At 41.5% G+C, this 24,227-nt stretch overlaps 2 protein-coding genes across 2 annotated transcripts; one reads left to right on the top strand and one right to left on the bottom strand.

The window, feature by feature from the left end:
- The first annotated feature begins 1,895 nt into the window (after window positions 1–1,895).
- On the top strand, window positions 1,896–3,749 carry LOC133125841 (B-type lectin plumieribetin-like). The gene is made up of 3 exons (XM_061237518.1): window positions 1,896–1,957; window positions 2,235–2,328; window positions 3,391–3,749. The coding sequence occupies exons 2-3, from the start codon at window positions 2,239–2,241 to the stop codon at window positions 3,649–3,651; spliced, it is 351 nt and encodes a 116-aa protein (XP_061093502.1). The 5' UTR covers window positions 1,896–1,957; window positions 2,235–2,238; the 3' UTR covers window positions 3,652–3,749.
- A 2,744-nt stretch (window positions 3,750–6,493) lies between these two features.
- Window positions 6,494–17,086, bottom strand: LOC133126643 (mediator of RNA polymerase II transcription subunit 1-like). Its single transcript, XM_061238984.1, has 15 exons — window positions 16,656–17,086; window positions 15,964–16,572; window positions 11,977–12,109; window positions 11,431–11,459; window positions 11,257–11,328; window positions 10,945–11,019; window positions 10,508–10,584; window positions 10,369–10,434; window positions 10,168–10,267; window positions 9,542–9,666; window positions 8,487–8,603; window positions 8,148–8,336; window positions 7,191–7,286; window positions 6,810–6,912; window positions 6,494–6,650 (listed from the first exon to the last, which is right to left on the bottom strand). Exons 1-15 carry the CDS (start codon window positions 17,084–17,086, stop codon window positions 6,494–6,496), a joined length of 2,379 nt encoding a protein of 792 aa, XP_061094968.1.
- Between the last annotated feature and the right edge of the window lie 7,141 nt (window positions 17,087–24,227).

Consider the following 24,227-nt stretch of genomic DNA (forward strand, 5'->3'; position numbering starts at 1 on the left):
TGGTCCAATTCAAATTGTGGTCCAAATAAAAATACAAAAAAATAGTTTTTGGTATTTTAGTTTGTTAATTTTCCCAAGATCCCATGAGGGTGATGGGAGCCTCTTTGTGTATTTGCTGATTTGAGCTCTCCTCTCTCTCCCATTATAAATTCAGCAATAAACGCTGATCAAAACAGTAATTCCCGTATTTCCCAAGTTTCCAACTCTTCTGTCCATTCCACTGGTATTTTTGAACATATAGCAGATTCATTTATACAACTGGCTATCTTAGTGATAGCAAAGCAAGGCAAGTACTGATAAAGCATGTTTTTCATGGGTAAATACATCAGTGTGTACCAGGACTGAAATGCAGAGCCTGGAGGGAGAAGGACAAGTGAACCATTTGAATGAACTCAGACAAGGAAAGAGTTTTTCCCATGTACTGCGCTACCTGACATGAATACAAAGTTGTTTCTATGGAAACATGCTAGGGCAGTTTTACAAACCACAGTCTTGCGGACCCCTGATTATGCTGGTTTTTGTTCTAACCAAATTTGCAATCCCAGAATTTTAACAAATTCATTTTTCTTTATTATGTGTTTTCACCTTCATCTTTTTACCCTCTTAAGCCACATTTGGTCAGAAATGGCTAAGCATGCCGTGATGAATGTCCCATGTTTCACAATCAGTGTATTTCACATAAGAACTCCATACAAAGAGGTTACAGATGACTAATTAAAGAATGAGGTAAGTCAATAGGATCTAAATTTTGCTGTTCAACACATACGTTCTTCATAATTTTTCCACACTCAATGCAATGTAGTTTTTGGCTCATTATCATTTGCTTTGTCTTCATTATCTACACAATGGTTAGCTTGAGTGGCCATGTTTCCACACTTTCAGCAATTAAGAACCTATTGATTTACTTTAATTAATTTACTTTAATTTGATCAAGTAAATCATTTTGTTACCTCTTTTTATGTAAGGGTTGCAATATAGAAGAATAAGCACAATGTGAACATGGGACTGCTCTTCATCATGACATGAATAGCAATTTCCTACATAATGGCTTAACCCCTTATAGGCGGATGCAACCTGCATGTTACATCTCCCTTAACAGATGGATGCGACCTGCATGTTACATCTCTCTTAACAGACAGATGTGACCTGCGCATTGCGTCTCCCTTAACAGACGGATGCAATGCCAGCGTTGTATTTGATCATATGACCGTTTTTCCAGACACATGACCATTGAAATGCATTGTGAATCCTAGGCCTTTCTATGGGTTTTCTATAGGCGCCTTAGTCCATAATGGGTTAAGTGGGTAAATAATCCCACTGAACATGAAAAGCAGCAAATGAAGAAAAATTGGTTTGGAAATCACTGCGCTAAGGCCAAACATGGTCTGGATGCAGTGAGCCTGAAGGCCTATGATATAGGGCAGGCTGTGTCTGAATATGCTACCTAAGTGTAGGTACAAGTGAAGGACATTTCCACTGTGATTCATGGGGGCAGTTAACCCCCGAGCCCCACCCAAAACAGACACAACTGGCCAGTAAAATAGAAACCAGATGTGCAGAAAAAAAACGAAGACAGAAAAGTAATTCCCTCAAGGACTGAATGTTCCTTAAGATTAATATCACAATGACATTTCACAGATAGACATTACTATGTTTCTCCTTGCTAACTCTTTAATTAGAATACGAGCATACTTAATTGTTTTACTGGTAATGAGTGTATACTGTACATACCAGGGGCAATTAGAATTAGCTTTTAGAATGTTTTGAATTCCTCTTAATGGTGAGCCTTTAGTTGAAATTGGCTCTTTGCCATGGCTGCTCACACAAAGTTGTGCAGTTTAGCCCTTCCTCCCAGTCTCCTCCTTCTCTCTGTTCCTATAAAATCTGCTGATCCTTCTGGCATTGCACATTCCTCTTCTAACTTCATTCATTTGACCAGTTGCACCATCCGAAGTCTGTGAGTATTACCCCGTAATGCTTTCATTCTCATTAGTCTCATTAGTCATCTTTGGATTCAGTATAATACACTATATTTTTCTATTTCAACATAATAGATTTTTGAAATGCAGAAGCATTCTGAATCCTCATCATTTAGGAAAATCATTTGAGAAAATGTGAAATTACACTTGCAGTATCTTATGTCAAGGTTTATTGTCAGCATCTATTTTTCAACACTATACATTTTGCATTAGTAAAATATCTGCAAAAAAAGCCCCACATTCCTGTCTTTTCAGAACAATGAGCCGAAACTACCTGTCCAAGAACGATGAACTCCGCAGGGGAGATTATATAATTTCTAATAACCGAGAGTTCAAAGCAGTGTTCCAGGTAAGTAACCTGTAAAAACGAATATAGAGAAGGTGAAAAGGAGGCATAGGGTCATATATATGATTGTTTTTGACATTCTGTAGCAAAACAACACATCAGACAGACAAGAATTTGCAAATATCAATTGTCCACCCACAAGCTCTGCATAATAGAAACGTGCAATAAAGGTATAAAATCTGTTCATTTTGGTACTGATGGGACATGCCAGATTTTATTCAATTGCATTATATTTTCAATTAGTTTGAAGAAAAGTGGCAGAAAATTGCAATTATAAAGACATTCATAGTGATTAGTGAAGTTATTTGTCATAAACAGCTACGAAGTTAGTCTGATGCTCTATTTTAGAGATCAGACTTTCATGTACTTCATGCAGTGAAATAAGCCATATGCATTGGTAAAACCAAGGTTACGAAAATAGATGTTTCTCGGGATGACGTGTTTCATCGTGTTCAAAGTTTATTCATTACATTTCTGTAATCGTATTCTGTAGTCAGTTATTTATATAATCACTACACACCAAGGGCAATTAATATCGAAGAGCAGGGCCATGTAGAGACCTTTGAGAGACAGGTGCTCAAAGTGGAAATGGGCACACCACCCAAGAAAAACTATTTTAGGATGCCCAGTAATATATTTTACCATGAATTAAGAGCAACAATGATAATACTAATACCCTCTTGAATTTGAATTTGTTTTTTTACTTGCCTATACTGCTTAGCTATATAAATTTTCACCGAAAATCATGTCCACTTGTACATTACTGCCTTATAATATACACCTCAGAACAGGGGGAAATACATAAAATGTCCATGTTATTAAATAAGATGTCCTGATATAATCTGATATAATTTCTGTTACGATATACTGTAATGCAAAATTATAACTGATATAGTTTCCACTAATATTCTGTACTTTTGGTGGGAGAGATTTGGAATACGAATGATTAAAATGTAAATGTGTTTAGGTTGACAGGGCTTGGTGTGAATGCTTTTGAATAATCATTTGAGAACATGAAGCTGTGTGCTTTATCCTCCTGTAAGCATATTCCATACCTCTCCGCAGGACGACGGCAACTTTGTCATCTACGGATGGAAGCCCATTTGGTCCTCTGATACGGCATCTTCAGAGCCCCACCGTTTATGTATGCAGGCCGACTGCAACTTCGTCATGTACAAGAAGAACGATGACCCCATGTGGCACACCAACACCAGCAAATCCAAATGTAACATGTGCCGTGTCCACCTAAAGGACAACGGGTTCCTGGTGTTGGAAAGGGAAGGTGAGGAGATCTGGACCTCTGAAAAATCCAATGGCATGAAGTGAAGTGATAAGCATCACACATCAGTGACTAAAAGTGGTGTGTATTGCTTTGTACACATTTTCCCTGTATGTTTCCAATAAAAGATTGGTCAAAAATCTAAGGTTGTTCTTTATTGCAGATTGATTGGAGCAGTGAAACCAGCTGCTCAAGTTTTTAATTTATTTTGGATCTTTTCAGAATTATAGCTCAACAAAATTGAGTTATTACATGAGAAAATGAACAGATACACCATTAATAAGGATGGTGCCAATAAAAAAGCTTGCATAAAATATCAAGTAATGAATGAGCTATAATTTGAAGGCTTATGGGAAGGCAGAAGGAAAACACTATAAAGAACAACTGTAGGGTATAGAAAGTACTGAAAATGACATATTTTTGGGAAGTAATGATACTTTGTCCATAAAACGTAAGAGTCCATAATGGGTTGCAACACAAACACAAATCTAACATTGACAAATCAAGTCGATGAGCATCGATTATTCAGTCTGGAAGCAAAACGTCTGAACAAAATCTTTATTATAAATAATAGGTCCCTTTTGTCAAATATTAGTGAGGGAGCAAATGTCCATTAATTCATTAAACAAGCAGTGTTTCATCAGCTAATTGAAGAAAACAGCAATGCGTTTACAGAAGAGAGGAGTGCTATACAAGTCCCTGAGTGGCAAACAAGTCTGATGGTCCCAGTTAGAGGTTTATATGGGCTACAGAACTGTCAATTTGTTACTGACACAGAAGGCACATCCACCAACGCAGTATATTCTCTTGTGTGCCGCTTTAAGGTTACTAACTTTGATACTGTATGCCATACAGGGCTTTTCAGAATGAAGCAAAGATATTTTTTATAATAAAGGGAAATAGAGGGAACTAATGAGAGAAATCAACTGATGTTGTGAATGGTTGGATGAAAACCTACCATTAGCCCACCATGGAGCATACTCTTAAAAAATATGAGTTTTGTTTTTGTTAATGACTGCTCTACATGTTTTTCACTTGTTGAGGAACTTATGCACTTGTAGGTATCTTTGGATTAAAAGCATCTGCAAAGTGACTAAAATGTAAATGTACTCTCAACCCACCATGATCGGGGAGCCCTGCTCTAAATGTTTCTCAATACGCCATGCAATTAAGACCTGCAAGCGGCTCCTCCTGTGTACTGATGGTCAAGTCAACAAGGTGAGATAAAGGTATACATTATCGACATGGAGATTCACCTCTCCTCACCACATGTAACTGACGTGGGTTCAAACTGCCATTTGAAGGAGCAAGGACATTCCATTTGCCTAATTCTCAATTTCCCCATTTATTTTTCTTGCCACTTTTCCTAACTGCTCATGCTGGGTGGAGCTAAGATGAGAAAAAAATAGCAAAAAAATAAAACTAAGTGAAAGGAAGGAGCCCATTATCAAGGCTCAACATCTGGAGAATGAGATGGCTTTGATAACCGCCCACTGACATCACAGAAACTGGTTGAGCAGCTGGCCTACTTCAGATGGAACAGAGCCATCCAGTGGCTAAATATGGTATGATCCCCACATTTTCTTCCTGGTATGTTTCATTATATGTAGAGACATTGGCAAATATTATTTTACACAATACTTTTTAGATATAGGTTAATTCAGCATTCACATGCTATGATTCAAACAAAAACAATAATCTAGCCAGCAGATGCGTCTTGTTTAATCAAACTTGAGGCAAAACAATACATTGGAGGCAGGGGTAAATAGACTTTTTTTAAAAATACTTTCAGCAAAACTCATCTACATTATATTAATGGCATTTGGCAGATGCTCCTATCCATTGTGACATACAGTTGATTAGACTAAGCAGGAGACAATCTTCCCCTGGAGCAATGCAGGGTTAAGGGCCTTACTCAAGGGCCCAACGGCTGTGTGGATCTTATTGTGGACAGACTGGGATTAGAACCACCGACCTTGCGTGTCCCAGTCACGTACCATGTACCACTACACTACAGGCCGCCCTATTTTGTTCTAGCCCGGTGCCCTCTTGTGCCTCCCTTTAGTGGACTCACTGGGTAATTGTTTCAAGCCTTGGGCCTGAGCAGCCACCAAGCGTATCCACCAGGACGATAGCCATTTCAGAGGTCTGTGTGTGTGTGTTGATGATGTATTTCAATTGTGACTTTCATTCTGTGATGCACCTAATTTGGAAAATTTTACTAATAAATATCGGTTTAAAAGCAGCCATTGTTTGTTAGATTTTAAGATGCTTAAAATTAATTACAAGTTAGTGGCTATTGGGTGGATCCGACACATTCACAAACTGAGTGCTTGCTTTCCACTTTGGACAGGGAGTGAGACTGGCTGCAGTTAGCCTGTCCATGTCATCTAGCGACTACCTGCACACAATAATGTTGCTGAACATAACATTCTCATGTTAACAATAACTAGAATAACTTTTTTTATCCCCCATTTAGAACATTCAATTAGCTTCGTTATGCCAGTGTTGGTAATCTCTCAGCCTAACAAGCTTACGACAACTTTAAAGCCGTATTTCTCAAACATGATTTGGTGGCACTCTTAAATGTTTACCCACTAAACTTTAAACAATAAATACACCTAGTTTAATGAACCATTTCACATAACTTCCCTTTCAAAAGGTTAGATTCCAAGAGGGTTGCTTGCTGACCAGGACTGAAGCACACAAACACAGGTACCAGGGTAAGGGTTGGCAAGACAACCTGTATCCTGAGCTGCAGGCACAGACATTACAAAGTAGGAGCAAACGGGGGATGCAGGCACACAGGAATCGTCTGTGACGGAGGCATTCTGGGATATCATGGCAGAGGGAGGGCCTGTATGTACAGTCTCGGAGTCTACAGGTGGGTCACAGGGCTTCAGACACTGCTGTATACAAGCCAGCGGCAGGTGCAACTGCATGCGCAGAATACCCAGCTGCTAAAGTGGAGGCAATTACACCCGAAGAGCCATTCTGAGCCAGTCTTCTACAGATCGCCCTCATGACCAAAGGAATGCACATGCATCTGTGTAAAATAAACTCTAATCAATTCTAAAAGCATAAATCTTTCAAATGCGGATTAACCCAAACAACAACTCAACATAAAGCAATACCATAACTAATTAAATATCAGCAGTGAAATTACCTAATGATATTTATGTTTTGTTTAGTTTTTTTAATATACCTTTTCAAGACTCGCATTATGTATTCATCGATGGATAAATCTTTTGAACATGGCATAAACAGCCTGCAGGTGATCTGATGGGAGTCCTTTACATTCACTAAAACTGTGGAGGAAGGTACACTCTCTGCATTGGTATGACAGAAACCTTCAGTGTGGTTCAAAATAGAAAAAATCCCCACAATCTAAATTCGAAACAATGATTGGTTTCCAATTGTTCAGTTTCCAAGTTTTTCCTGCACTCACATCATCTTCACAGAACTCAGATACTGCAACAATGTACGCTACAATTCTGCAACCTGCCTTCGATCACAGATTAAAACCAAGCTACTCTAGGTTACAGTTCCCCGGCAAGAGTAGACCACCTGGTTCCCTGGTACTCACGCACACCGAGACAGTCGCTCTCATGTAGTGGGAAAGACACTGAGAAGCTGGAGTCAGACTCTGGAAGGACCTCGCAGTGCAAGTCTGGCTCTGAACCTGTGGAGAGGGGTGAGGTGTCAGGACAGGGGTTGCAACCATACTAATACCTCACCATGGCTGTGTTCGATACTTCATACTTCGTATACTCCTACTACATTGACATAATAATGAACCGGAAATGTAGTACGAGTATTATGAAAGTATGCAGTTGGGAACACAGTCCATGATACCTGGAACGCTCCTTTAGGTCCACCTTTCCAGTAAAAGCCATTGGCCACATTTCCACAACTGTGCCAATGTCAGGCAAGCTAGTGCATGCCTGAGCTTCTCTTCCTACATCGACTTCTAGGCCAGGCTTTGGTGGTGCTTTGGTCACCCCTTTTCAATACCTCAAGCTCCTGCTTTTGGTCCCTCTGATGCCATAATCTTACTCATGGGGGTGTGGTGAAGATTAAAGGGCAGTGTTATTACACGCAACTAGGTTTCAAAATATTAGTTAGGGGCCATCTTTCAATGGGAGTATCATGTTATGAGGTGTATGGGAAGGACTTGGTTGATGTTGGCACCCTCCGAGGCCCCAGAGTGGATAAGCAAACAGGCCATTGGGCTGAATCTTTGGCATGAACTCAACCTTTGCCTCAGACTGGCTGGCCTCTCACCTACAAAGTAACATGTATGAGTATTAGCAGATGGTGTGGACTGTTTTTTTTGGCAAGAAGTTTTGATTTCAACCTCTCATCATGTGCATGCCAACTCACTGGCTAAAAAACATAATAGTCCAACACAAGGAAACAAAAGGACAAAAAGAAGAATTAAATAACCAAGATAGTGCAGCAGCGCAAAATCACTCACATATTTGAAGTAAAGTGATTTTTACCAGCTCATAAAGCTGGAAGACCAATACATTAAGCTGCAAACCTTCGGAGGGCCTATGGGGGGTAATGAAGCTGGAGAGCAGGGTGTTGATTGCAGCTTGATGTCTCAACAGCTCCAGCAGTGGGGGGACATGGGCAGGGTGTGTAAATGGGATGCTGTGAACCAGCGCTCCCCTCAGTCCCTCTACGCCCCACGCATCTCCTGCCAGCACATAACCATGCATCTGGTTGTCTGGAAGAGGCTTGACATTGAAGGATAGAGGTGGAGAAAAATGGTTATTTTACCATATTAAAATTTCTAGATCATCTTGGACAATAAACACAAATTCTACACATTAGCCAAGAGTTGCAGCAAGTCTTTTAGATCTTTCAATGAATCTACCAACCACAAAGAAATGGGCATTTTCCAAATAATCAGAGCAGCTGGTTTCTCCCAGACTAGCCTTCAGCAGCCAGGGGAAAGGCAGCCACTGCAGGTCAGTCTCACACAAGTTCATTTCTGCAACAAACCAACCAATGGTTCACAAACAGCACTACAAACTGCTCACAGGGCAACACATGTACAACACAGACAAGGCAGTTCCAGATTAATTACATTACATTAGGCAGACGCTCTTATCCAGAGTGATGTACAGTTAACTAGACTGAGACAATACTCCCTTGGAGCAATGCAGAGTTAAGGGGCGGCCTGTAGCGTAGTGGTTAAGGTAAATGACTGGGACATGCAAGGTCAGGGGTTCTAATCCCGGTGTAGCCACAATAAGATCCGCACAGCCGTTGGGCCCTTGAGCAAGGCCCTTAACCCTGCATTGCTCCAGGGGAGGATTGTCTCCTGCTTAGTCTAATCAACTGTATGTCGCTCTGGAGAAGAGCGTCTGCCAAATGCCAATAATGTAAAAGGGCCTTGCTCAAGGCTCCAACGGCTGTGCGGATCTTATTGTGGTCACACCGGGATTCAAACCACCGACCTTGCAGGTCCCAGTCATGTACCACTAACGCGACAGGAATGGGGCTGCCACGCAGCTCAATCGATCAAGGCACCGCCCTGGCACGTGGATGAGCCAAGTGGCCTGGAATCGCACCAGTGCGATTGAGGCCTGCAGCCCTGCAGAGTGCTGCACATTCGGAAGTAGCATTGCCCGGGAAGTGAGGTACCCCCGCCAATGGGATATTCGGGTCTTGTCATTCCTTGATAAAATGATTTTGCTATGATATGGTTGAGGTTTGGCTTAGATGTGTAGAACAGCACTGAGAAAAACCTGTAACAGCTTATACATCAGTCAGTGTTCCATATTTGGGAGGGCTCCGGGTTTTATTCAGAACAGTTATCCAGAGAACTCAGTAATCCCGCTCTGTGAAATACCCCCCTGATCAGAGCTACTGTGAAACATTGGTTCATTGGTCCAAAGAAAATCGATGCACATATAGTGTACCCACCAGTGATTTGGTCCATTTTGTGGATAAAGGAAGACAGCATTGGCAAGGGTGGTTGCAGCTTCAGGAAAAAGCAGGCAGGCAGGACTTCACTAGTGACATTGTCCAGGGGAAGAAACACTGGGAGACTGCAATGACACAAGTCAGTTATTGAACACTACAGCGATTAACACTGAACCCTGTCAAACAGCAAACGATGAACACAATCATTTTAGCAGTAGATTAGCTGTGTAATGGCTTTCATCCAATTCTTTTTAAATTCCCAAAGCCAGTTTTATTCTTTGCCCATGCATCTGTTCACTGTTCATCTTTGAAAGGTTTTAATTTTTCCAAATCAGATACATAAGTTCAGTAATGGAACTTAATGGAGACATCTCAGTTGGCATATCCAGATAAAGGCCGGTTTTTCAGGGTAGTGAATCATACCAGAGATCAGTATAATTGAATACATCTACATCCAATTACAGTCAGTTTTCAGAGCAAAGGCAACTTCACTGGTCAAATAGGTGCCTATATCAATTTCAGATGTACAATGAACACAGCCGTCTTTAGACCAGAAATACTTGTCTGTCTCAAATTGATTAGCCTGGTGCAGAGACAACAAATCCATTCCAGTATCTGGAAGTTACCCCTCGCTGTTGATGATGGGAGGCTTTTGGATGAGGGATGTCATCTGCAGCCGGTGCGTAGAGTCACTGGCCCCTGCTACCACCAGAGCCACCTTGCACTCTACAATAAAGGGGGGCAATTTGCAGTCCTTACCCATGACAATTTGTTGGCCGTTCACTGAATGAAAGCACAGACAGACTCATGTCAGAAACTGACTATACCTGCATCGTCATTGTCGGTCAGGAGGTCATAAGGGCTTATGTAGTACTTGATACTCAGGGGATTTCCTGTATAAACAAAAATTACCATGTATCTCAGATCATAACTTTAATACCCCCCTTTCCTTTTCCGTTCCAGAACCTTCTCTCTGTAGGGTGACCTTCCCGATTCTTCCATTGAGAATTGTGTCCACATGAAGATCATGATCTATTAGAGGCCTGAAAGACAGAACATATCAACAGCCAGACTCACATCTTTACATACATTTAGGAAACAATTTGCCGCCAAAACTACGACTTAGCTTGACTAGGATTAACACTTATTCAGAAGATATGAATAACTGCCATTTTGAGATACACGATAAGGCCAGGTTGACGCTGAATTGACTTATGATAAACGTAATGCCTGCTAGAACACTGATGAGAACAACCTTACACCACCAAACTGAACTGGCATAAAATTACCATCAGGGGGAGCCAAATGAATTTGAAAAATTATCTGACTGTAGCTTTAAAGCAAACTGAAGTACATTAAACTAATAAAGACAATTTATTTTACTTTAACTGCCATTTGCTCACCTGGGTAACTGAGATATCTTTAGAAGATCCCTCTCCAGATGCTGAAGGGCAGTGTATACCTTTATTTTTGTTTCACTAAAAAAGATTACACACCACATATTTTAAATTATATTATTTATTTTCTTAATCATTTAAGTCTTCGCTGTAGTTTCTGTCCATTTCCGGTTGTGCATGTTATTTTTGAAACAGTCCTGTGAAGGACTTTGTAACAGTTTTGAAAGGTGCTATATACATAAAGATTATTATTATTATTATAATACTTAGTAAATACAATTAGTAAAATTAGGTAAATAAGAACAAGTGGGACCTTACTTGTCTCCAATCATGTTGTAGAGCGAAGACAAGCAGTCTAGCTTCATGGAGAAATCATCAAATCTTTTTGACCTGTGCAGTAAAAACGACATGGCAATGGTATCAAATTGAATGTTGATTTTTGCTGTTAATATAGCAAAACCTTCCAAATCAAATATATGGATGTATTCCTACCTGAGGAGGGTAAGAAGTGGTTCCCAGGACTGAAACGAGACAAATTTGAGCTTGAGGATGTATGTGATATTTTTCCCGTTTGTTTCATTGTAATTGGGGGCGACAGCATAAGGCATCGGACACATGTAATTAAAAAAGGTTAGAACTTCCTGCCTTATTCAATTTGCAACAGGCCTGCTTATAATGCCTGCAGACATGTACAGTACATTCTCCCATAATTATGAATATGCATGCCTACATTAATTATTGACAATTAAAAGTTGCACACTAATATCCATAGGGTAATCACATTTCATGATAAGGCCACAATTCTGGAACTTCAGTGTGTTTGGTGAAAGCGTATAGTAACAAAAAGAAAAGAAAATTAAAAAAACAGAAATTCTGTTTTCTTTTCTTTTCTTTTTTTAAACAGTTAATACAATGTTACACACTACTGACCAATTGGTAAATATGCATGAATAAACTATGGTTGTGGCAGTCACAGTTTCCATCTCTCTCCTACTACACCATGCAGAAATGCTGGCCTTGTGGCCTCATGGTCATTACCACAGGAGCCTCTCCATGATGAGCCACCTTGACATCCTCTACATCCCCACCAGGCAGCAGCAACACCTCCAGGTAGAACATGTCTGAAGTCAGGTAACAGGTGGTCTCTGTGGGGCTCCGGTGTGAGCCTAGCCTGAGGTCACCAAGAGGTCAGAGGAAATGACCAGGCCAATAAAGTGACAATATCTGCCAATGGTTTCGGTCCCAAGCCCAATATTAAGTGGATCCACCCAAATCCCAGGTGGTTTTGGTCTTGGTTGAGAAAATGTAGAATTTAGTAGGGTTTTAATAGGGGCTCAAAGCAGCAGTCATTATGATTGCTTGAAAAGGTATATGGTCAATATGGCACTCTTTAGATCGAAAGGGTTAATTCCTCAAACAATATTATCTTTGTATCAACAATATTTGTTTGTACAGTGGGGTGCAAATATTTGGGCACCCTTGGTTTACATGTCTGTTACAATGAATGTATGTGATCTAAAGCAAACCTGAACTATAAATGAGTTAAACATGAGACCTTTCTGCAAATTTTAAAGCAAGATTTATATTTTTGTTTTCACGGTTTATAAACTATAAAAAAAGGAAAAGGGCCCTGTGCAAAAGTTTGGGAACCCTTTTTGATTATTATTTGTTACTTGTTAAAAACATTATTACTCCGGCCCAGAACCAGGTGATTTACAGATTAGGGCTTCAATAAGTCAGTTCAATAATTTCAGGGCTGAAATTTTTATTCTTAAGTAACTCCATGCCTTCTAAAGTATCCAACTGCAGTGGCTGTTCTGTGTGGTGTTAACAACCATGGAAGATCAAATGGAACAGTTGAAGAAGTCAAGGCAAGGTCTGGAAGACCAAAAAAAGAAGATTTCAGATAGAATGGCCCGAGACCTGGTGAGAAATGCTCGGAAGAACCCACATCACTGCAAAAGAGCTGCAAAAAAAGCAAACACAGGTCTAGCTGTTCACAGAACAACAAAACAACATACTTTAAACAAAGGCAGAGTTCCCTGAAAATGCGACCTCAACATAAAATTAAGTGTGAAATATGCAAAAGAAAACATTGAGAAGTCTGAAGCCTTTGGGAACAATGTGCTTTGGACTGACGAAACCAACATTTTTGGCCACCACTGAAGGTATGTTTGGAGAAAAAAGGGCGACGCCTTTGTAAAGAACACCTTTCCACCTGTGAAGCATGGAGGTGGATCCATTATGCTTTGGGGTTGTGTGGCAGCTTGGGGCAAGGAAATATTGTAAAATTCTAGAAGCTAATGTAAAGGTCAGTCCAGACAATGATGTTGAAGAGAGGTGGAGTATTCCAGCAAGACAATGATCCAAACTGAAAATTATTATTATTTTAATTGATTCTTAACTTTTTAAAACAGTTTAAGAAATGTACCATGTTTAACATTGTACCGTTTAGAGTTCAGGTTCGCTTCTGTTCACTTAGATATTCATTGTAAAAGGCTTTTTGATCAGGGGTTATGCACATTACAGTACCACAATTAAAAAATATGGTTTTGCAGCTTGGCTCCATTGTGCATTATATAAGTATCAAAGTTAGTCTGCTTGTGGAATTCCCCTGTTGGTCCATGTCCTTCTCAGACAATGTTAATCTGAAAATCTGTAGCAAACATTATAAAGACCCAATTACATTATTCCTGTGACTAACAACTGGGTTGCCCCAGGGCAATACATACCATCTCTGTTTTGCAATCATCTCTAATCTGGATACCATTGCAGTCAAGGAGGATACTAGAATACAAATTAGAACACATGACACATTAATGGACCACTGCTGGAGTCATATTAACATAACATATTGACAACAGGCCATTCACCCCAGCAAAGCTCACCTATTCCTACCACTAAAGTGTACCAAATGCGTAGCTCCGTATCAAGCCTGGTCTTGAAAACCCCCAAAATCTGGTTGCCTTCCACCTTTTTCCTGGTTGCCTACATTTCTTGTAGTGTGGTTCCCAGAACTGAACACAATAATTTAAGTGTGGTCTGATAAAGGTATTGTATAAAGGCGAATATAAATTCCTCAGATTTATGCTCAATACTCTTGGCTATGCATCCCAGCATCCTATTGGCCTATTTTTCTTTTTACTGCTACAGTACATTGACTAGAACCTGAAAGGCTTTGATGAAATATTACTTTCAATTTGAGCAAATTCCAATTTTGTACCTCCCATAAAATAATCCTGCATTATGTTTTTATTTTCCACATAAATTTACTTCTTGGATTACTTTAGTAGATTCCAAATGTAACTCTGTGTTGCTCTGGGTCGGCACTAGTATCAAGTAAAGTTTATAATATCTCTCACTGGATTCACTCAAGCGGTATCTTATCTAAGATTCGTACAGGAGGATTGCAGTACTGCTTAATAATATTAAGAATTTCACCCAAACCCACAATAACAACAGCAGACCAATCAGCTCATGTGTCAAAGATAAGATTGTATTAACAGTATTGACACATCAAATCAGTGTATTAGAAAAACGTTGAATATGAATATGAACATGTATGTGTGTATGTTGTATATGAAATATCAATGTGAATCTCAGAATACCATTAGTAGAACGTGTGGTGTATAATGTGAAATAGCAATACAGTTCAACTTTATCTTGTAGCACACAAAAGTTCAACCTTATCTTGTAGCACACATATAATGAACAACATGAAATATCAATTCAGATCATATAAATCACCCTATGTTGGATCCAACAACCCCAAAAAATATATATAAATGTCTTTTTGATATGAGATCTCATTTAAGGAAAATGGAGAAAAATATATATATAGCTCGAGCTAGGATGAGTAGTAAGGGGGGAAAGTTTTGCGTGTTTCAATACGAAAGTTCTGATCATACAGTCCCGATTAGGGACCAGTTCAAAATAAACCAAAACAGCTCTTCTTATAAATCTTCAAGATGTCAGTCAACTTCTACTTTACTCTATGAGTTCTGTGTTGTATTAACCTAAGTGATTATAAGCTATTTGTCATAAATCTTATCAAATGTCTCTGTCTAATCTCTGTATCTGAGTGGATGGTGTCAGTCTGGGAAAAAGAAAAAAAAGATAATTTCTCCTCACAAGGAGGGTCTTAGGGAGTGTCTACAAATACCCAACTATTAATACTAGTGCTAAAGTGAGGGACTATTCACTTTAAGTAGGTGAAACTAATGAGGGTTACACTCTCCCCCTCTAGTCTCTGCATGCGAGTAAGGCCTAACAGAAGTCTGTAGTGACTGAAGTAGTGCAGATTCTAGATTTTCAAAAAAAGGAACTAATGGCTAGGATTAGTGGCTTCCCTAATTCATCATAAATCAGCTTGCGAGGCTGATACGTTGGCCTACTTGATTGTCTGACTTCAGGTGGGTCTGGAAGCTTTTCTTCAGGTCTTACTTCATCTTCAAAATCAGAACCAGGAAGGGAGGTAGGTTCTGACTCAGGGAGATCAATGACAACTTGGTCTGGACAGTGACCTGTGCTTGAGGGGACAGGAGTACTTAACTCTGGACTGGCTACATGGACAGATGGGGCTGCATCTCGAGGTGACAGGGCTTAGGAGTTCCGGGCTCTGGTCTGTAAATGTTTCAACATGTGGCCTAACAGCTGGCTCTGCAGGTTCATGTGTATGGTCTTCTTCCAGTAGAAAAGGGCCCCGAGTGATGATGTCTGGAGACTGCATGCTGGGGTATAGTTCATCCATACTACCTGACAATTCATTCTCAGTGTTATCTGGACATCCTGGCTGGTTTTTAGGTTTTTGGGCTCTGAGTCGCATTCTCCTGGACTTTGGGGGAGGGTCCAGCTCTTCGGCTCCTTGCACCGGTAAAAACCCACATGGCAACAGGAGATCCCTGTGTAGAGTTTGGTGTGGCCCTTCACCTACTTCTGGTTTCGCCACATAGACAGGACTCTCCTCAATCTGTTTCACCACCACATGAATTTTCTGTTCCCATCTATCCGCCAGCTTGTGCTTACCCCTTGACATTACGGACAAGGACACGATCTCCTGTGAAGAGTCTTACAGCTCTGACTGTCTTGTCGAAGCGGGACTTGTACTTGTCTCTTGACTTTTGAGCACTTTCACTGGCCAGGGAGTAGCTTTCCTGGAGACATTGTCGGAGGCTCTTGACATACTCTGAGTGAGTCAGGTGATCTCCGGTGTCAGGAGTAATTCCGAGGACAAAGTCTATGGGAAGTCGGGGTTGTCTCCCGAACATTAATTCATAAGGTGAGTATCCGGTTGTATCATTTCTTGTGCAATTATAGGCGTGCACCAGAGGCTTCACGTAATCCCTCCAATGATGCTTCTCTTTGTCCTCCAAAGTCCCCAACATTCCCAGGAGTGTTCTGTTAAACCTTTCCACTGGATTCCCCCGAGGATGGTATGGGGTTGTACGGACTTTGGTTGCTCCTATGACTGCACAGAGTTCCTTGATAGTTCTAGACTCGAAATCCCGGCCTTGGTCACTCAAGAGGCGACTGGGGAAGCTGTAGTGAACAATGAAATTCTCCCACAGGGCCTTGCTATGGTTCTCGCTTTCTGATCTCTTGTGGGCACTGCCACTGAGAACTTTGTAAAGTGGTCTGTGATGACCAGTGTATTTCATGTGTCATGACTGTCAGGCTCCAGAGACAAGTAATCCATATAAAGGAGCTCAAGTGGATACGTAGTCGTGATGCTTTCCATCGGTGCAGCCTTTTGAGGCACCGCCTTCCTCCGGAAACAGCGCTCACATGTCTTGCATTTTTCCTCTATGGCTTTGGCCATGCCAGGCCAGAAGAAACGCACACGGGCAAGGTGCAAGGCACGTTCAGGACCTAGGTGGCCCACTTCTTCATGTATGCCTTGCAGAGCTCTCTCCCGAAACGGCAGGGGTAACACCAGCTGATAGGCAGTGCGGCCACGGTCATTCCGCTTGCGGTACAGCACACCATTCCTCAGCTCTAACTTGTGCCACTGTCGCAAGAGGAGCTTTATTTCGGGGTGCTCTGTACTGACTTCTCTGGAGCTGGGCTTCATTGCACTGGCAAGGAATCGGATGACACGACTGATATATTGGTCCTCTGTCTGAGCTTTCTGCCAGTCTGCCAGGGTCATGGATGGCAAGACATCTTGTCCAAAAGAGTCAGGCACTGACGAAGCGTCAACAGCAAGCGACTCTAAGATGATGCTGTCAGAGCAATGCCTGTCCTTGGGAACTACAAGGTGGCGTTGGCATATAGCTGAGAGCACTTCACATGAGATGCTGCTGCCAGCCACATCCGCAAGCCGTCTCTAGAGGTCCTCTATTCTCTCTTTCTCTTTCAGGAAGGCATCATCTTCATAGGGGGGATCTTGTGGTCGTCGGGACAACCCATCAGCATCTCTGTTGGCCTGGCCTGCCCTGTACTTGATGTTAAAACAGTAAGTGGAAAGGGCAGCCAGCCATCTGTAGCCAGCAGCATCCAGTTTGGCAGATATCAAAACATACATGAGGGGGTTATTGTCTGTTAGGATGGTAAAGTCACACCCATACAAGTAGTCATGAAATCTTTCGCAAATTGCCCACTTAAGGGCTAGGAATTCCAACTTGTGGGTGGGATAGTTCTGTTCACTCTTCGAGAGCCCCCTACTAGCATAAGCTATTACTCTGAGCTTCCCTTCTTGCTCCTGATAGAGAGCAGCACCCAAACCTTGCCGGCAGGCGTCGGTGTGAAGAATGTACGGCAACTGCGGATTAGCGAAGGCGAGGATGGGGGCAGACGTTAACCTTTCAATGAGTGTCTGGAAGGCTGCTTCGCATTCAGAGGTCCACTTATCTCCAAATGGCACCTTTGGATTTGGGTGGCATTCTGTGCTGGGCCATTTGTACACTTTCCCCCTTTTTCTTGCTGGGTGGTAACCCGCTGTTAAGTTGTTAAGTGGTTTGGCTATCTTGGAGTACCCTTCGACAAAACGCCAGTAATACCCTGCAAAGCCTAAGAAACACTTCAACTCCTTTTGATTAGAAGGACAAGGCCAGGACCTCAAGGCTGAAACTTTATCAGGGTCTGTGTGTACACCCTGAGCATCCACTACATGGCCCAAGTACTTCACTGAGGTTCTAAAAAAATTGCATTTCACAGGGGATAGTTTCAATCCGTAGTCCCTTAGACGAGTGAGTACCTTCATTAGGCGATCTTCATGTTGTTCTAATGTCTCGGAGAAGACTATTAAGTCATCAAGGAATACGAGCAATTAATTCAGATGTAAATCACCAACACACTTTTCCATAAGACGTTGAAAGGTGCTTGGCGCGTTGGTCACGTCTTGCGGGAGTCTGTTGAATTCAAAGAAACCTAAAGGACAAACAAACTCTGTCTTATGCTTGTCCTCGTCGGCAACCTCTACTTGATAATATCCGGACTTAAGGTCCATCACAGAGAACCACTTTGCTCCACTTAAACTGCAGGTTTCCTCTATGTTTGGGAGGGCATATGCATCTTTAATTGTGTGGGTATTCAATTTTCTGTAGTCGACACATAATCGAATAGTTCCATTCTTTTTCTTTACCACTACAATTGGGGAGGCAAACGGGCTTTCCGATTCCCTAATGATCCCTGCGTCAAGTAATTCCCTCAGAGGTTGCTTCACTGCTTCTCTATCTGACGGGTGAATGGGCCTTGACTTTTCTTTAAAAGGAGTTTCATCCTGCAGTCTAATGTAGTGTTTGACCGCTGTGGTATGACCATAACTTAGATCATCAGTGGCAAACACTTCTGGAATGCTGTTAAGTTTCTCTGTGATGCGTTTTTTCCATTGTTCTGTGATGGGTAAATTATCAAGATCAAGCTCAAGCTTGGCAGAGAGAGAATCTATTTGACTTGGGTCACATCTGGCAGGTTCAAATGGTTTTACACATTGCGCTGCGCATATCTGTGCAAGTGCACTACATGGTTGGAGAGTTATATCATGATCATGTCATGGTGAGGTAACACCTAAGGTGTCCACCAGAGGGCTGGTGCTCATTGGCTTCACCTGGTTGTCATTATTGGCAGAGGAGTTTTCCCCCTCCTAAAGAGTATTTAAGGTCAGTGCTGGCAGTCCACCAATGCTTTTGTCTTCACTGTTCGCTCTGACACAAAGCCGGTAAATGCACTTGGTAGACTCTGTGAGACTTAAGAGTCCTGTACGGTGCTGGTGTGTGTTTCACTGTTAAGAAACAAAAAGATTAAAAGGTAAGGAAGGCGTTCAGCTGTGTTGTGTTTGCTGGCGCCTTCCTCTAAGGTTTTGGTTTTCTTTTTTCTTTCTTTAGACTCGTGTGAGTCGGAGGTTGGGGGACGTTGTCCCCTGGTATGTATTTTGGTTTGTGTTTTGGTCCCGAGCTGCGTCTCAAGGTTTTTATTTTCGTGCCTAGCCTTTTTCCCGGCTAGGTTGTATTTTTATTTATTGATCCACAGTCGTTTGGGGCACCAAGTCAGTGGTGCGGTTCGCTCTGTTTTAAGAGGGTTGTTTTGTTTTCTTATAGCCGTTTTTTGGCTTTTCTCCTTTTATGCTCAGTTTCAGTTGATTAAATCCCATTCCCATTGCATCCTGGGATCTAGTGACGAACACGTTCGTGTGTTCGTTTTAGAGGGTTTTTCCTCGGTCGCATCTGGCTCTCCGCCCAGCCTCAACCTAACAGATCACTCACATTGCATAGAACAACGGAGATCTTAGAACTAGCTTCGCAAGGGATGTTCACTAATGCAGGTTCCAGAAGCACTCCGCCGGGCAGTAGACGGTGCTCATGTGGCTCAAGCACAAAATCGGTGTGGTGTGCATTCTTCCCTATTCTAACAATGCCCGGGATTCATAGTTTCTGTTTTGCTGGGATGGTTAGGGGCCTTTGTCCTTGCAACTTTACAGTATAGGGGCGTTTTGTGGTCTCATGAACTTTGGCAATGTGGTGAAACAACTGTGCATAGCCACCATCAGAAGGGATCTGGAAGAGGGACTTGAGTCCATCACGTCCGACGCCATCTTGGTAAAGGTGGTCAAGGGCATTGGTCCCAATCAGGAGGGGAATCTGACAGTTCAGATGATTTTCGGGAACTACAAGAGCAAGAGCTGTTAAGTCTTCCTTTTTACCAGTAATTGACTTGGGAAAAGAGATGTTTACTTCAATGTAGCCAAGGTAGGGGACCTTTTGGCCACTGGCACCTTCAACTTCAAGGAGGGAGTGAATGGGTTAAATGGGAAGAGAGGGCAGAAAGTTCTTGCAAAAGGACTCTGAAAGGGTTGTAACTTGCGAACCAGTATCCAAAAGAGATTCGCATAGTACATTCTCAAGGAAAACTGAGGCTGCACAGCAAGGGCCTATGAGTCCTGAGGGTAAGGGTGAAGTGACATGATAGTTTGTTCTAAAGTCTTTCTGTGTGGTGACATGACATTCTGCTTTTCTGGGACTAAAGCAACTTGACTTCCCAGCTCCTGGGTGTCCCACAGCAGGAGCTGTTAATAGTTTAAAGGGCGGGAAAAAGGGTTAGCCTGAAGTCTGGAGTTGTCCTGTCTGTCCTTCAGTTCAGCTTTTTTCTTCCCAGGGACCCACGTGGGCCTTTGATGAGTAGCACTGGCCGCAAAGCAGCTGCTCCTCTCCAAGTGTTCTCTGGAGTCAATTGCCTGTTGCGATCATTTCTCCACTTGCTTAGCTAGCGTGTCGATTTTCATTTCCAGGTTACTGATATCGTCTTTATTTTCTGCTTGTTTGGCCAACTTATTCAGCGGCTTCTCTAGTTTTAAGTTCTCATTCGGGTTGTGTCGAAGTAACAGGACAGTGTCATGTTGGTGTATCAGGACTGGGTCATAATCATAAGCAGGCACGCCTAGGATGGCATGGGCATGTGCAACAGCTTGGGTTGTTCCTAAGTGTTTCTTCATGCGATCATATTTTGCAGACCTGCGGTCCTCCTCAGTCCTCAGCGTGAGAAGTAGGTCTGAGAAGGACGGTGGGTTTTCCTTCTTGAGTTCGAGCTGCAGGTTTGTGATGAAGTTCTGATCCCAACAGCCCCTACAGAACTGACGGAGAAGAAGCTTGCTTCCATCTTTCAGGGAGGCCCCCCCTCTGGAAATAGCTTTAGTGAGGAGTGTGTGCAGCCTATTGAGGTAAATTGAGGGCTTCTCACCACTGTTTTGGCTACAGTTCAGGAAAGCAGCAAACAGTTCTTCTCCATCCTCAACTACACCGAAGGCTGATTCAAGCTGAGCAACATACGCACTGGGAGGAGAATCAATGCCAAGGGGTTTTACAACATCTGTTGCAGGGGTAAGTAAGCTTTTGAGAATCTTTCTCACCTTCTGAGAGTCAGACAAAGAAGGATCACTTATTAGGAGGGGGGGGACCAGCCAGGATAAGTTCAAAATAAACCAAAACAGCTCTTCTTATACATCTTCAAGATGTGAGTCAACTTCTACTTTACTTTATGAGTTCTGTGTTGTATTAAGTGATTATAAGCTATTTGTCATAAATCTTATCAAATGTCTCTGTCTAATCTTTGTATCTGGGTGGATGGTGTCAGTCTGGGAAAAATAAAAAAAAGATTGTTTCTCCTCACGAGGAGGGTCTTAGGGAGTGTCTACAAATACCCAACTACTAATACTAGTGCTAAAGTGAGGGACTATTCACTTTAAGTAGGTGAAACTAATGAGGGTTACACAAACATCACCAATTTTGTATCATCTGCAAATTTAACTATTGTACTTTCTCCCGTCATGATCATTGACATAAATGAGGAAGCGTAGTGCTGTTGTCAGAATAATTACTACTAATGGAAATGTGCCTTTTAGGAAACAAACTTTCAAACCGTGGTCCAATGCAATATAAAATGAGCAGTTCACCCAAAAATAAAATAAAACTATGTTTCCATTACATGAAGTGCTATTGCTGAGGTACAATGGGCCTCAATGGGAAAATTATACCCATATATGCCACTGTTACTCACAAACATCCACAGACCAGGTTATGCATGGTTTCATCGAAAACTACTTTCTACCAAAGAACCCCAACAGTTGTATTAATGTTGACAACTTAACCTAGAATAATGCCGACTTTGCACAGATATATGGTTGGCATATTTCAGCAGAAAATGGAACTGGTCAGTGGATGTTCATAAGTAACAATGGCATTATTTGGAAAGAGACGTTGCTGCTGAGTTTTTCAAAATGTACATTTAATTTAATTTAATTACACCCAGGGCATTTAGCCTTGCACCAGGTTTGTTAATGATGTTAGTTAAGATATTTCACTTGCTTTGAAGTGATGCACGTTTTGAACAGGGAGCATGATCTTAAGCAAAAAAGTATATTGCATATTGAAAATTGTGTACACCTTTTAATTGATTCATCGCAAAAAATTAATGATTCATGTTTTAAGTGAAATGTTTGCATTTTCTGAAATCCTCAAACGGCAGGATTTGAATTTGACTTCCATCAAGGTATATCAGCACAGATCTCTGTTACTGCCATGTGTTACAACTGTTACAGCCATGCATTATGTCTACTGTATATCAATCATGTGCTCACCACTGGGTGGATTGTTTAAGATTCAAACCTCTCAAAGAATTCATAATCTTAGAGTTTGTGCACGGTAAATTGCATTGCCAATTTTGCATATTAAAGTCTACATATTTTATTTATTCATATAGAACCTTCAGTTGTTTCCTGCTTGTTTCAGGTACTTTGCCTTCAGTCCCCCTTTCAGCATGTAAAATGCATGTTCAATTGGATTCAAATCCGGTGATTGACAGTCAATCATTTTCCACTTTTTGGCTGTAAAACTCCTTCTTTTCTCTAGCAGTATGTTTCAAGTCATAGTCTTGTTACATGATGAAGTGCCGTCCAGTAAGTTTTGAGGCATTTCAGCAGATTCTTTCTGTAGACTTCAGCATTCATTGCTCTACTTCTATCTGCAGTCACATCATCGATTCATCCTTTCTTTCTGTGGCCTTTCCTCTTTCCATCATTCTGGTGCAGGTTGATCTTTGTCTCACCTGTCCACAAGACTATTCCAGAAATCTTGGGGCTCTTTTAGACGCTTTTTAGCTGTAATCTCGCCTCCTTTTTTATTTTTATAATCCCTCCTTCACCCCCCCATAAATTCTGATTTATACAAAGATTTGACATATATTAAACCATATTTAGAAAGGAAATCAGTGTCATACTGTAGGGGAAAATTCACAGAACGAAAGATCTCCCTCCTAAAAGCATGATAACCAATCACAAGTCAAAATCAGACTCCACCTTAGTGAGCAGGCTGGTTCCTCCAAAACTCTCGACGATGTGTGCTAAAAGTTTATCAATATATCTGTATTAAAGTATGATATGTACCCTGTATAGTTTCAAACTGATGAACTGCTAAATTGTGCTAGGATTACACAGTGAGCCCAGCCAGCTGGCAGGGGGGGGGGGGCCGTCTTGAACTGTGTAGACCAAACTGTCAAGGACACGGGCAGAGCAAGATATGACTGTACAGCTGATTTCTCCGGGACTCTCGATGTTTTATGCCAGGAGTGTATCTATTTGACCTAGAACATTAATTATAGCTGAGCTTATGAAAACGCAAGAAACCACAGTGAAAACTGTTGAAATGAGAGCAAAGAATGCTACGTACATTTATTCCCTTAGAAGAGAATAATTAATCAAATGTTTAGTATGTCTGTATATTAGAAAAGTATATTAGAAGTGAATATTAATGAAATGTTTAGTTTGTCTGCATATTTTCAATGATTACTGCTGCTTAGTTTGTCTTATAAAAGCGAAAGATACAGAGTGACGTGTATGGATGACGTGTTAGAGGGAGGGCATCCAGAACTTTATGAGGTCTGGTAGTTTGCCAAGAGCAGGTGCGGGGTGAAGTGAGGACACATAGTTGGCAGAATGCCCTGAACTTTGTACAGAGTTGGCAGAGCATAAGGACCGTTGGCAATTTGCCACAATGACATTGTGGGAGGAGCGTTGGGAGGAGTTACGATAAGAAAAGTGTGGGTGATTTGCCAGAATGAGGTTTGAGGAGGAGTTGTAGGTGGAGTAACTGTGTATAAAATGGGTGTACAAATGCCAGTCGGGGTTCAGTTCTGGAGAGCTGATCCGGCTTTATGCACGTGTGCTAATAAAGTCTGATTTTCCTGAAGATCTTGCTGCCTGGTGTCGTCTTTTCCCTCGCGAAGATGTTTTTCGACAAATTGAAGATTTGGACTCTGTCGTTTCCTAGACACGACAATACATGCAAAGTGAACAGAAAATA

Source organism: Conger conger, chromosome 4 (genome assembly GCF_963514075.1).
Source record: "Conger conger chromosome 4, fConCon1.1, whole genome shotgun sequence".
Lineage (NCBI taxonomy): Eukaryota > Metazoa > Chordata > Actinopteri > Anguilliformes > Congridae > Conger > Conger conger.